General features: G+C 49.1%; 6 protein-coding genes across 6 annotated transcripts; 4 read left to right on the top strand and 2 right to left on the bottom strand.

Moving 5' to 3' along the window:
- Positions 1-1,650: 1,650 nt before the first annotated feature.
- On the top strand, positions 1,651-3,388 carry FIESC28_09287 (uncharacterized protein; the record flags this gene model as incomplete). The annotated part of the gene is made up of 4 exons (XM_031163424.1): positions 1,651-1,695; positions 1,753-2,481; positions 2,532-3,193; positions 3,244-3,388. The coding sequence occupies 4 exons, from the start codon at positions 1,651-1,653 to the stop codon at positions 3,386-3,388; spliced, it is 1,581 nt and encodes a 526-aa protein (XP_031012512.1).
- A 598-nt stretch (positions 3,389-3,986) lies between these two features.
- FIESC28_09286 (uncharacterized protein) lies at positions 3,987-6,312 on the bottom strand (the record flags this gene model as incomplete). Its single annotated transcript, XM_031163423.1, has 3 exons — positions 3,987-6,005; positions 6,056-6,143; positions 6,197-6,312. 3 exons carry the CDS (start codon positions 6,310-6,312, stop codon positions 3,987-3,989), a joined length of 2,223 nt encoding a protein of 740 aa, XP_031012511.1.
- Positions 6,313-8,519: 2,207 nt separating this feature from the next.
- On the top strand, positions 8,520-9,766 carry FIESC28_09285 (uncharacterized protein; the record flags this gene model as incomplete). Its single annotated transcript, XM_031163422.1, has 4 exons — positions 8,520-8,547; positions 8,603-9,173; positions 9,228-9,375; positions 9,425-9,766. 4 exons carry the CDS (start codon positions 8,520-8,522, stop codon positions 9,764-9,766), a joined length of 1,089 nt encoding a protein of 362 aa, XP_031012510.1.
- A 435-nt stretch (positions 9,767-10,201) lies between these two features.
- On the top strand, positions 10,202-10,714 carry FIESC28_09284 (uncharacterized protein; the record flags this gene model as incomplete). Its single annotated transcript, XM_031163421.1, has 3 exons — positions 10,202-10,336; positions 10,402-10,641; positions 10,697-10,714. 3 exons carry the CDS (start codon positions 10,202-10,204, stop codon positions 10,712-10,714), a joined length of 393 nt encoding a protein of 130 aa, XP_031012509.1.
- A 247-nt stretch (positions 10,715-10,961) lies between these two features.
- Positions 10,962-11,622, bottom strand: FIESC28_09283 (uncharacterized protein; the record flags this gene model as incomplete). Its single annotated transcript, XM_031163420.1, has 3 exons — positions 10,962-11,086; positions 11,150-11,462; positions 11,620-11,622. 3 exons carry the CDS (start codon positions 11,620-11,622, stop codon positions 10,962-10,964), a joined length of 441 nt encoding a protein of 146 aa, XP_031012508.1.
- A 608-nt stretch (positions 11,623-12,230) lies between these two features.
- On the top strand, positions 12,231-12,933 carry FIESC28_09282 (uncharacterized protein; the record flags this gene model as incomplete). Its single annotated transcript, XM_031163419.1, has 2 exons — positions 12,231-12,363; positions 12,674-12,933. 2 exons carry the CDS (start codon positions 12,231-12,233, stop codon positions 12,931-12,933), a joined length of 393 nt encoding a protein of 130 aa, XP_031012507.1.
- Between the last annotated feature and the right edge of the window lie 484 nt (positions 12,934-13,417).

Here is a 13,417-nt window from a genome sequence, read left to right as displayed (position 1 = left end):
TTGTCACTGAGACAGACGCCTCTGAAAGAGCTCAACTCGTCAATAGAGAAGCCCCACTGAGTGTCGTAATCTGACTTTGAACTTTGAAACAACCTATGATGTGTGGGAAGGCTCGGGCATAGTCTTCGGCATATGGATGAGACCAAGTAAAACAAAGCTGCAGAGTAGTAGGTAGGCATCCAAGACACTGACAATTGGGGGCCATACCCCAAAACCTGAAATTCGGTCAATTCTAGGTTGTGACGACGCAGATGACGATGCGCGTACCACCAAGTCACGAATTGGTAGTTCTTTAGGGGCTCGCCAGTGTAGTTTCTTTCATCCTTTCGTATTGTGAGTTCTTGGCTCTGGAAAGATGCGTATATGAATCAAGTAACACCGACGGTTCAAGTCGATCTATTGATCCCCACCATCCATCCCATGCCACTCATTGATATAGGCGAGCAGGGTTAGTAGTGAGTGTGCTTTGTCTGTTGGTTGTGTATCTACTGCTAGAATGACGATGCATTGCGGCACATACAGTAGAACCTCACACATAGTAAAAACTCGGGCATAACATCTTTTGTGTTAACATACCGAAACCCATAACAAGTAATCGTGCGCGTGTGTACAAGAAATGGTCCATGGTTTGGCGAGAATCTGAGACAAAACCCAAAACCACCAATCCGCTGATAGCCCGTCTTACAGGGCAGCTCAAGCTCACTCCCCGCTCAAGCCTAGCGCCCACCTAATGCTTACAGGGAAGTTGAACCGCCCAACGCCCCCCGCGCCGCAACTACCTAGGTAGACAAAGAGCAAAGAGGCCCGGATCCATGATGGATGAGAAGGAGCTCAGGTACAGTACACTGCAGCAGGGGGACTCGCAGGTGCCCAAGCGCCCCGCCCTCTCTCTATGGCTGGCTGTTCATCAATTCAGTCACAGGCAGTCACCTCAGTCACAAGCCCACCCAGGGACCCGATCCAATCAATGAATCAACTGTGGACGCCATTCCCAGCTTACACTTCCTTCCATCTCATGTGCTGCTGACTGAATCTCATGTCCTTTTTTCTCATCTCTTCTTCTCTCCTTTTTCCTTGGACTCCTTTCCTCCCGCCTCGGCTTCACTTGACTTGACGACGTGTCGTTGGCTGCCACGCTTCTTGTCATCCATCTTGGACCCTGTAACTGCAACGCCCTAGCTTCTGTTCTGGGTCTTGCAACGCAACGCCCAATAAATACTGACATCTTATATCCACTCGCCTCGAATCGTACTTTCCCCGCTCTTTTGCGTGGGCTGTTGTCGGGTCCCTTCTGCGCTTGCCTCGCTTTGTTGCTCTACTTCTGCTTCTGCTTCTTCGACAAAGACCTTCGTATTTCACTCTCAACTTGGCAACCTGGTTAATCAATATTCAACGCTCGCTGTGCATTTGACCCAACGCTGTTTCAACATCTTTGACCTCATATTTCATAACCGACGACGCTGGCCGCTCGACGATTTTGCCGCTGCAAACCCGATTGTCTCAACTGGTCGTCTCCATTATTGTATATCTTGTTTTAGGAGAAGCCTCTAGTCATATCTTAGACCAATACCTCTCGGCTGGTCCCCTACCGAACACACTCCTGACGCATACGTTCTTCATACGCTGTACTGATCAGCACAAAACCTCAAGATGGCCGACCAACATTCTCAGGGTACCGACCCAGCTCACCAACCTGTATGCTCCCGTTCACCGTACACGAACAGCTTGAGTTAGTTACTTACGAAATTACAGCAACAACCCGCCGCTCCCACTCCGATCTCTCTTCCAACACACAACTCCGGTCCTTCGCCCGTCCCTCTTCTCCGACCTGCCATTCCCGGCGCAAGAAGTGGTGGAGCTCGTACACCGAGACTTGGACTTGCTATCCCTCCGTCACCCAATGCCAAACCAGTAGGCAACCAAGGAGCACCAGCAGCTGCTCCTTCAAGGCCGCCTCTACCGACACTCCACCTTGCAACTCCCATGGGCAGTCAAGTAGCTCCCCAAGAACAACTCCCTCGATCTCAATGCAATACTCAGCCATCGGCAGGTGGGGGTAGTGAGAGCAGTGCTGCTCATTCGAGGTCAGGCAGCTTCGGACCCCTGGATGGTCGGGCAAGCAATCCTACATCTGCTGGATCCCAATACTCGGCCCTGTCCTTTGCCTCCCAGTATGGCATTGGAGCAACAAGACCTCAAGGAACCCCGGACCCCGTGTCTGCTGTGGGATCTATGTACTCTGAGAGAAGTGAAGGTGGTGTCTCCATGGAGCGTGACGGAAGCTTACAAGGATTGGAGGCATTTGATAAGCTGAGTCTCGAAAAGGCCAGAACTCTTGATGTCGATGAGCTCGATGAAGAGGGATGGAGAATCGCCAGTCTCGAAAAGAGAATTGTTGAGATTGGATCCCTTGGTGAAGGCGCTGGTGGTGCTGTCACACGATGCAAGCTCAAGGGTGGTAACACTGTCTTTGCTCTGAAGGTGAGATCGCCTGAAATGTTATGCGGGATCTAGTCACTAACAGCATCCAGGTCATTACTACGAATCCGGACCCTGATGTGAAGAAGCAGATCCTCCGAGAATTGGGGTTCAACAAGGAGTGTGCTTCAGATCACATCTGCAAGTACTATGGTGCATTTGTGGACCCGTCCACAGCCACCATTTCCATCGCTATGGAGTTTTGCGAGGGTGGCTCACTGGACAGCATTTACAAGGAAGTGAAACGCCTCGGAGGACGAACGGGAGAGAAGGTATTAGGAAAGATTGCCGAAGGTGTTCTCGGTGGTCTTACATACCTGCATACCCGACGAATCATTCATCGAGATATCAAGCCATCCAACATCCTGCTTTGCCGAGACGGCGCCGTCAAGCTTTGCGATTTTGGTGTCTCGGGCGACTTCGGTACCAAGGGCGAAGCTAATACCTTCATCGGTACCAGTTACTACATGGCACCTGAACGGATCACAGGCCAGTCATATACTATAACATCGGATGTTTGGTCGACAGGAGTTACTCTCCTCGAGGTTGCACAACACCGTTTCCCGTTCCCTGCAGATGGCACTGAGATGCAACCACGGGCCAACCTTATCGATTTGCTTACTTACATCGTCAGGCAGGATGTACCAAAATTGAAGGATGAGCCTGATATGGACGTATACTGGAGTAACAACTTCAAATACTTTATTGAGTGCTGGTAAGTTATCTAGACCTTGACTATTCTATTACTTGCTTACATTCCTCCAGTTTGGAAAAACAGCCCAACCGCCGAGCCAGTCCTTGGAAGATGATGGAACATCCTTGGATGGTTGAGATGCGCAGCAAGCGTGTCAACATGGTGAAGTATCTTTCTTATGTCTGGGGCTGGGGAGACCAGCCTAAGGACTCTTAGAAAGATACACAAGTGGCTGAAGCTTCTGACGATCAGACTCCCGACACAACTCAGGAAGGCGATGGTGCCGAAGGATCTCGAGAATCACAAAAAGCTGAGATTTCTGAAGAAGTTGATGGGCTGTGGAAGCAGCTCGGGTTCAGGAGATACGGCTCTGAACCGTGAACACTGTTTCTTTTATGGTCAAACGAAGTAGAGGAGACCATACCTTGCGACAACAATTTTGTCTCCGTTAACTATGATGTGAACAAGGCTGGGCTCTGGTTAGCTTTCTAGTCTGATTTCAATCTAAAGCCAGGAAGTTGAGCCAGGGAATTCATATCTATGTAACACATGGGGAGTGGCCATGAGAATCCAGGGGCCCATCGCAGGCTTTGACTTCGGAGACGTTAGGGTTAGTGGTTTAGAACGGGTTGTGCAGCGTGTATAAAAAACTAGCGAATTGCGCGTAAGATGCCATGTTAGACATCGCAAGCGCATCATTTTTATTGTATTCTCCCACTTCAATAGATGGGTATCAAATTCTTGGCTATCCTGCTTTCTCTGTATGTTTCAACTCTACAATTCCAATACACAAACTTAGCGCATTCTTTTATATTTACTCGGAATCCGCAGGCGGGTCTCCCATGAGTTCACGCAACGCAACGGTCGCATACGCACTGCGCCCAAGCTGGAATTTGACGACCACTGCGACCTTGCTAGGTTCCTGAACAACAGGAGTAGCCTCAGTGGGAGCAGAAGCGTTCTCTGCAGTAGCAGCCTCTCCGTCGGCAGCTTGACCACTGGCTTCTGTCATCTCCACGTCGGTGCTGCCCTCGACCTTGGTCTTCTTGACTGTCGAATCGGACTCGGCGTCTTCTCGAGAGCGCTTTCGGTTGGCTCCCTTTGACGCCTTGATGTTGTCCAGATCAGTTGGGTGCATTTGCTCTGTATCGTCGGAATAGGCACGGACTTCAGCGGAAGGCGTAGCGAGGAAACGGTTCATAATCTTGCGGTATCGGCCAGGGAGACTGAACTCGCGGCGCATGCGGCGCATCTTATAAGGATCAAGGTTGCCGTTTTCGTCACGGCCCATAAACTCCCTGTAGAACTCTCCGATGTCGTTCTCGGGGTAGACAACGTCGTAACCCGGTGTAGGCAGTACGATATCGAAAATGGTGTAGCTTCCACTGGCTGCTTCCTCAGCTGTGAGAGGGCGGGCGCGAACAGGGGTGTCCTCGTCGTCTTCGACGGGGTTGATAATGTCATCACCATCTTGATCCTGGCCGCTGACGAGGGGCGTTGTCTCTGTCGGCGCAATGATAAGATCGCCAGCAATAACGCTCTCACCATGGAGCTCCCATCGACGACTAGCAGCATGGTTCCAGACGTAGGACTGGTAGGCATGGAGATACATTGAGCGAAGACCTCGGGTGATGTGAACCAAGGATCCGATGAAATCGCGTCGTGACTGTGCTCCTTGTCTGTTCAAGTGCCTGAAGATGCTGTTTTCAGCAGAGAATCGTCGGGGCATGATTCTGATGGCTCGGTCAACGTCCTTATCTGTGAGGAAGAGCATGCAGGCTTGGTTTCGTAGATATTCATCTCTCTTGGAAGGCTCTTCAGGGATCTCGTCTGCCTCAGCCTTCTGCGCAATCTCTTCGTCGTAGTGAAGCAGCGACTTGACTGCTTCCTCGTACTTATCACCCAGGATCAGCTGACCAACTTGGTGAGTGCCAACCTCGTGGGTTCCGAATCGCTGGTGACCAAAGTAGTTGATCCAGCCATGTTCGTTCATGTGGCTCAGAGCAGAATCAACATTCTTCTTTAGCTTCTCTACCTGCTGTGCGACGGGTTCGTCACTGGACTCGCCAACCATTTGGCAGCTCTTGATGGCAATAACGAACTCGTTGCCGAGAAGCTGACCAAGGTAAATTGGCTTGTCAGCGTACTCATAGTCTCCTGTCGAAACGCCCCAGAGCCTACCGTTAATACCGGCAAGGTTTCTGGGTCGCATGTATCGCACTGAACATCGCTGCACTGTGGAAGCTCTGCGGTCCTTTGTTCCAGCGTATCCAATGACTTGAGGCTTGACCTTGAGGAATCGAGAGATCTGGTTGACAGCATCCATGGTATCGCGGTTCTCCTTGAAGAGGGTGAAGTGTAAGTACTCGCCAGCGGGCTTCTCCTCTCGGCCACCACCTCTGCCGCCACCACGACCGCGCTTCTTGCTGTTGGGTTTTCGTGGAGGAATAAGAGTTGCGATAATAGCGCCATCATCAGAGGTGTTGGTATCGATGCGTGACTTGAAGATGCGTCGAATCTCCTGGTGTACTTGGCCTCGCTTTGTTCTGTCGTCCATAGGCTCTGAAGTAACCGACTTCCTCTTGTCGTTATCGGGACCGGAACCAGCCTTGTATACCTCGATCAGCTCTTGAGAAAAGCGCTGGTCGGTCAGGCCTTCGAGAATGGCTGCATCCTCGGGTGAAACTTCATTGGCTGGCTCGGGCTGAGCAGCGGGCTTGGTCTCGGTCGCAGTCTCGCTCGAAGGTTGCTTCTCAGCATCTTGCGCGGGCTCTTCGGGTTTGCTTTCCTTGACTTCCGAATCGCCATTCGACTCCTTCTTCACTTCTGTCGCCTGCGGTACTGTTAGTGCGCCAGAAAAGTTGCAAGGCGCGTTGGACTTACTGGTGCCTCTTCGCCAGCAAGGCCAACCTGTTGGAGGTGCAGAACCGAGCCATCCTCCTTAATCTCGTTGACTTGGAAGTCTGAGAACCTGAATCCTGTTAGTTTCTCAAAGGCTCATCTAAAGATTGATTCGGCGCATACCTCGTGCGCATTTCACCCGTCCATGATACGTCCAATGGTGTTACGCGCTGGCTGATACCAATGGATCGGGTATAGGAAGCAGTGCCACGAGCTGCGTGGTGACTTTGTTCCGCCATTGTGACTATTGCAGCTAAGATTGAGCTGTATATTGATGCTGTCGTAAAGTTGCGACAGCTATGTCTGGTTCAACTCGATAATTGCCCCGCTGGGCAACTTTGCGATCTGTATTTTTTTCTCCGGCAGTACTTTGCTAGAGATTGATTGAGGAAGGCGGTGGAAAGGTCGTGCTACTGCGGCACCTCAAACGGCAGGCGGTCAAGCTTGGAGTATAAGTGATGATAGACAGATGTACTTCTTACAGAATGGAAGTTTAAGAACCCTGAATAGGTGGTAAGGTCTATAATTTGCTGTATCAGATACAATGTTATTACTCGGAAAGAATGTTCAGAGCTTGCTGTTTGCGTTTTCCATGGCACGACTCTGTAACGGCAACGGGTTCTAGACTGTCAGAGTCATATTCAGAGTGTAGGTAGTGACGAGCTTCCAGCAGATCAACTTAAGGTAAGTAACAGGTAACAGTAGGGAATTAAACATATTTCTATTGTTCAGGTTGGTTGCTCTGTCTTAGTTTATTGGCCTGTGCATGGGAAACTGGAGAGAACTGTCAGCAATTTAATACCCGACGACTTGACGGGAACATGTCTTATAAAATGGTTAGCTTAAGGATCTTTAAGGTAAGGAGCCATTGAACAACATGTTACGGTGTTACTCAGACAAGCATTTAGACTAGCACTTTGACCAAAGAAAAAGCAAGACTTAGCTAAGGGTATCATAAAAGTTAGGATAGTATAATCTGAGGTTAGTACCTAAGCAAGTCTAAGTTATTTTGTCAATAGACTTCTGTATCCTGGTTAGGTATTGTTTGGACCGCTAGACTGGACTCGGTAGATTGACATTATGTGGTAGTAGCGTTAGTAGGTTTGTTAGCGGAATATGGGGAAGTACCGAGTCTAAGATTTGTATGAGAATAAAGTCAGCTGCGGTATCTTTTTTGGAATATTCTTGAGGCTGCTGAGGGTCCATTTAGCATTGCATTGGATACTGTACTGTACCTGGTAGTTCATGTGGCATGATGGACCCCCGGCATATATGGATCTTTCTTATGCATTATAATTGCCGCGCAAAGAGCGGACAATTGATTGATTGATTGATTGATTGATTGATTGATTGATTAGACTAAGCTATCACATCTTGATAATCCACACTCGCTGTACTGTACTGTTTTGTACTGTACCGAGACTAGCAAACCATGTCTCCTCAATATTCAGAACCCCTCTCTTGTACGAGTCACTCGGACACTGACAAAGTTGCCCGCATGACAAGTCTAATACTCGGATTGAAGTTTAGATACCCAGGTACCTTACCTGTTGATAGACCTTCCTTGCTCGGCTGGTCGGTTAAGTACTCAAGTGCATCCTTTGCAAGGGTTGTTTATGTGGACGTGGACGCACACGACGGAACAAGGCGTGATCCAACCGCCCCTCCTCTCTCTCTTTCTTTCTCTCCTCCAAAATTTTTATCTTCTCTTATCGCCTGCTTTAGTTAGCGAGAAGCAAACAAGTGTGGCCATTTTTGAATCTGGCAAGTTGGTTAATTGCCAGTCTTGATGTCTTTTTCTTGTTTCGCCTTCTCTTGTCTTGTGACGAACGAAAGACCAGTCCTGAAAGCCTGAGCCTGAAAGCCTAAAAGCCTTTGCCCCGAGTTTCCTTCCAGTTGATTCTTGTCCCTGCGGTTGACTGCATCGGGCCCGCAATTGACATGTCAATCATGAGCCGCAAAGACAAATGTCGGGAAAGACTCTGCTATTGTCATACGCCAACAAAGATTTATTTCAGCCTGGGCTTGGAAAGATAAGATAACTGGTAGTTTGTTGTTGCAACTGCCTTTGATCGAGTGACCTGCCCAGGTCAGGAACAGCCTACTCACTATTACCTACTGCTCTAGTGTACAAGATGCAGATAATGGACGCCAGACCACCAAAAACACCAGTAACAAACCGCAAGAGCTATAGCCAGGTAAGGAGCGACAAACAAATATTAATTTCCAAAGCCCCTGTATTCAGCCCAATCCATCATCATGTACAATTAGCTACTGGCATCGAGACATACTTCATTACCTTACAAGGGCCTTTCTATATCATTCATTGCTCTGCAACACATTACTTCAATAAACAAGGCTAATAGAAAGCTTACAGGCGCCCTTGTCTGCTCGTCTTGACCGCGAGCGTCGTCGTTGGAGCTCAATCAATGATCAGGCCGACTACATGTCGTCCTCCAAAGGTAAAGGCAAAGGTGAGACCTTATCTTGAGCATCATTCAGAGGCGCAGTCCAGCTTACAAAGTATAGCCCCTGCTACCAATCCTGAACAAGACTCTCAACCGCAGTCGCTATCTCAATTGCAACCTAGTCCCATCACATACAGAAAAGGCAGGAAGTCATTTGCCCCTAGGATAGGGTACGATGTGGATTGGCTGCGTGAATTGTGCGATAGTGTCCGAAGTAATCTCTATGAGGGACGCCCTGAACCCAGGTGGGACGAATTGATGGGCTTTCTGAAAGCAGTCTTGGGGGACGAAAATGACGGTAGTCGCGCCATAGAATTCGAGACTATTCGGAACACTCACCTGGACAAGCTCATATCGGAAATCATCAATCCGAGATATCGACACCCCAGAGTACCGACGAGATTCACGACAGATATCCAGGTGGCAGAACGACTAGAACGCAAATGGGTCGAGCGGTTTCGAGGTCCCTATTTCCATATCGAGCAGCATCGCTATCGCGAATTATCCAGAGACGGCCGGCTCAGAGATGTGACGTTGAATCTTGATGCAGAAAACCCCGAGGACCGCTGGCAAGCCAACGATGGCGAGACTCTATCAGAGATGGAGGGAAATCTGGAGATCGAACCTGGGCAGTAAGAAGATAATGGACCTAGGTAATCGAGCTATTGCTGACATCCATGGTGTAGCTGGTGGCTCAATTTGGCTTGCGCACATCGGGATGGTATCGTCGGTAGCAACCGCGAGAAACCCACCAAAGGGAAATATGGAGTTGCCGCTCTACCGTTACTCACCGGACAAGAAAACATTGATTATGACGACGGAGCCATAAGATATGTCAGACAAGGTAGAATCAGAGACATACATGTTTCGCTCATATCTCAAGTGGGAGCTACATTTCGCATCCTTCGTGGGTATCGTCTCAGAAGTCCCTTTGCGCCAAAAGCTGGTATACGTTACGATGGTTTGCAAGTTTCCCCGATCGTCGGACAACTACAGATTTCTAATTTGCAGTAGATACACAATACGCCGATATAGTCAATGGTTTAACGAAGTCAGCGAAAGGCACCATATGATGCTCACTCTGGAGAGAGTTAGCGACCAGCAACCGATAGAGGACGTCCTTAATATACCCCGTCCATCTGAGTTGGACGACTGGGACCTCTACCAGAAATATGAGAGCGAGTTAATCAAGCAGAAGAGAGGATCCAAGGCCTTTCTGGATTAGAAGTTGAAAATGGCACAGGAAAAGGTTGACTTGGAGGTATACCAGCAGTCCAATGACTTCCGCAACTCGTTGGTTTACAAGTTCAAGAAAGAAGGGCTTCTGTAATTTGGTAGTTCAAGCATGATAGAGCGTGGCGTTGCAATGAAAGACCCGGGTCTGGCACCAGATACTAATAGATCACCAAGACAATACTCGATACTGAACCGTCTTTATGACTACGAGTAAAGTTTCAACCTAAATGTCAATGTTCATCTATACCAATCTCATAAATCAAAGGGCACGGCCATATTAGGAAGTCTTCAAGGGTCCATATCATCCATGGCGGGGCATGACTCCCCCGCCACCAAAGCTACCTACTACCTACTACCTATGCTGTACCATGACTGCAGCAAATTAGATTCTTCTTCCTCTTACACGACGATCTCTTAAGAAAAGATGGGCAAAAACGACAAGAAGGGTGCTGACAAGGGCGGAAAGGCCAAGGGAGGAGACAAGGGTAAAGATGCCAAAGACTCGGGCTCTGGTGGCAAGGCAAAAGGTGCTCAGAGCATCAATGTTCGTCACATTTTGGTGAGTTTGAGTCGCAGCACAGCTCCCACCCCGCCATTACAACGCTGACGAGCTTCAAACCAAAGTGTGAGAAGCATGCCAAGAAGGAGGAGGCTCTAGCGAAGCTGAACGACGGTGCCAAATTCGACGAAGTTGCGCGGGAGTTTTCAGAGGACAAGGCCAGACAGGGTGGTTCCTTGGGTTGGAAGACCAAGGGCAGCTTGGATCCCAAGTTCGAAGAGGTTGCTTTTGCTCTTGAACCAAGCACAACAACCAGTCCCAAATTCGTCGAGGTCAAGACCGGCTTTGGATATCATATTATCATGGTGAGTTTTGCATATATCAGAAAATTCTTGGCATGTCTTTTAACATCAATATCAGGTCGAAGGCAGAAAGTAGATGGCGCAGGCTGGGAAACCTACACCAGTTACAAGAGATACACACACACACGAAGCAATATGATTATCAGATGATGCCCAATTTTTTTTATTCCTCTCAATGCAACATGGCCATGAGACGTAAGGCCTTAAAACCGTTTTTAGATGCCAGTCGAAGTGGCTAGAGTACAGTATTTCTGCGTCAAGCGGTCCCGAAACCAAGTCCGCATCTCTAATCTCCGTCACACATCCAACGCCGATTAAAACCCTTACTGCTCGGTCTGGAAGTAGTTGAGGAGGATGGATCGCTCCTGAGACTCCTCACCCCAGTCCTTAACAACGACGCAAGAGCAGTTGACGACCTTGCGAGCGTTACCCTCACGGTCGAGAACGCCTGTTGAAACTTGTTAGCACTCTGATTATACTCGTCGTCATATCCGGTAGGGTTGTAACGTACAGAGACCGGCCCACTCGCCGAGCTGCTTGCCGTCGGGGATCTGGATGAGAGGAATGTTGTGCTCGTTGCAGAGAGCGACAACAAGCTTCTTGTAGGCCTCCTCCTCGCAGTTCTCGTTCAGGACACACATGTGAGCCTGGCGACGGTCAAGGGCCTTGGAAGCCTCACGGAGACCACGGGCAAGACCGTCGTGCATGAGAGAGAGCTTCAGGACACCCTTGAGAGCGTCGAGAATGGACATCTGGCCCTTAGGGGCCTCGCCGGAAACCTCAACAACATCGGCGACCTCGGGGGTGTTGTCTTCTACGTCCGACTAAATCGCAAGCAAACATTAGCCAACATGTCGATTTTTGGTAATTATTTTCTGGTTATCCCCCCACTGACGTCGCAAATTGGCACTCTCCAGGTCGCATCCGTAGCCTGGGTAGCGCAATTGACGATCAGAAGGCGGAACAATATCAAAAACTCACCATCTTGAATATTTTTTGTTCTCGTCGGGCGATCCTCGAAGATTCTAAGTGTATCAAGGAAAAGTTGGAAGGGGGGGTTGATTCGTGATCTGGAAATGTCTTCGTTTAGTTTGACGGGGATTTGCCGAAATCTAAAGGTGCGACCCTTAGGGCAAGTGCACGGACCCACTTTCCGCACAGTTCTTTCCTCGTCTGCATCCCAGGTACGCTTAGGTTTTTTTCTGCCTTTTCGATTTTTCGTTCCTTTACAGTCTTCACCAAACGACCAAGTCAATTTCTCGAGGTATGTATGACTTACGCTGACAGCGAGTCGAATCGATAAGGATGATGCCTTTTACCATGGCAAGGGAGAGCAATCGAGGGCGTCGTCGTCGAACGTGAGAAAATAAAAACCCGATCTTTTCAACAATGGCCGGAAAATATACACATCACGGGCTGGCGATTATTCCCTCGATACGCTTCTCCTCTTCAGCAATGGGCGGCAGAACCCTCGCGATCGATCGTTGAGGGCACTCTCCTCGCTCAGGGAGCCTTTGGAAGGCTAACATCGATCTTGGTAGATACCTCATTTCCCGTCCCGACTTGAGAATCTCGTCTAAAACACCGCCAAAATGGTCCGCACTTCCGTCCTCCACGATGCGCTCAACGCCATCAACAACGCCGAGAAGGCTGGCAAGCGCCAGGTCCTGATCCGACCTTCTTCCAAGGTCATCATCAAGTTCCTCCAGGTTATGCAGCGTCACGGTATGTACTACGAACCTTTTTCCTATCAATATCCACAAGTCCGTTACCGTTCGTTTGGTCTCCACTATTCGACATGACACATGGCCGACGGTCCAACTTCACCATGACCATATCACCATACGTCTTCGAATCCTCTCCCATCTCCAACACTCGGCATGATAACTAGGGCGATCGTCGATACTGCACCACGACTCCGCCCCTATAAATTGCCGATAGATTCAACTCGGAGACCTTACACGTTTTTCGGATTCCTTCTCATGATGTCTAACGTTTAATCTTACGAAACATTTCTTTCTAACCCTATCTCAAGGATATATCGGCGAGTTCGAGGAGGTGGATGACCACCGATCCGGCAAGATCGTTGTCCAGCTCAACGGCCGTCTCAACAAGACCGGTGTCATCTCTCCCCGCTACAACGTCCGTCTCTCCGAGCTCGAGAAGTGGGTTGTCAAGCTGCTCCCTGCCCGTCAGTTCGGCTACGTCATCCTCACCACCTCTGCCGGTATCATGGACCACGAGGAGGCTCGCCGCAAGCACGTCTCTGGCAAGATCATTGGTTTCTTCTACTAAAAAGGGACGGGATACCAATCAAAAAGTGATTTAAAAAGAAATCGGCAATCTCGGCGTTAAAGGCGGATGATGACTAGGACCGATGCGATTATATAGCCAAGTTGCTTATCGCACACGCGAGCATTCGAATTGAACCTTTACGAGATGCTCAAACCTATAGTTCCTTACGTTGTGATGTGATAGTAAAGACTTGTGATGAAATTGTTTGATTACCTGAGTCGAGGGTATACAGCTCGGGTCGTAGGTTGATAGCATTGCTTTGTACCTTGACCAGTTCCAAAACTAGAGTGATTTTATCTAGCAAACTATGTGTCAAGACAGTATTCTACAATAAATTTGATGTCCTATTTGGAAGGTTGTCTGAGCTTCTCTTAGTACAATGAGGCTCAAGTCGTTGTGGCAACAAAGTACCTGCAGCGCCGTTGTTTTCTTTTCAGGACATCAGCCAATGAGAACGCTCAAGCCAAGACTGCACTACCTTGGG

The sequence above is a fragment of the Fusarium coffeatum genome (assembly GCF_003316985.1).
Source record: "Fusarium coffeatum strain FIESC_28 chromosome Unknown BRIP53273_contig_234, whole genome shotgun sequence".
Taxonomy (NCBI): Eukaryota; Fungi; Ascomycota; class Sordariomycetes; order Hypocreales; family Nectriaceae; genus Fusarium; species Fusarium coffeatum.
This window is presented reverse-complemented; position numbering and strand designations above follow the sequence as displayed.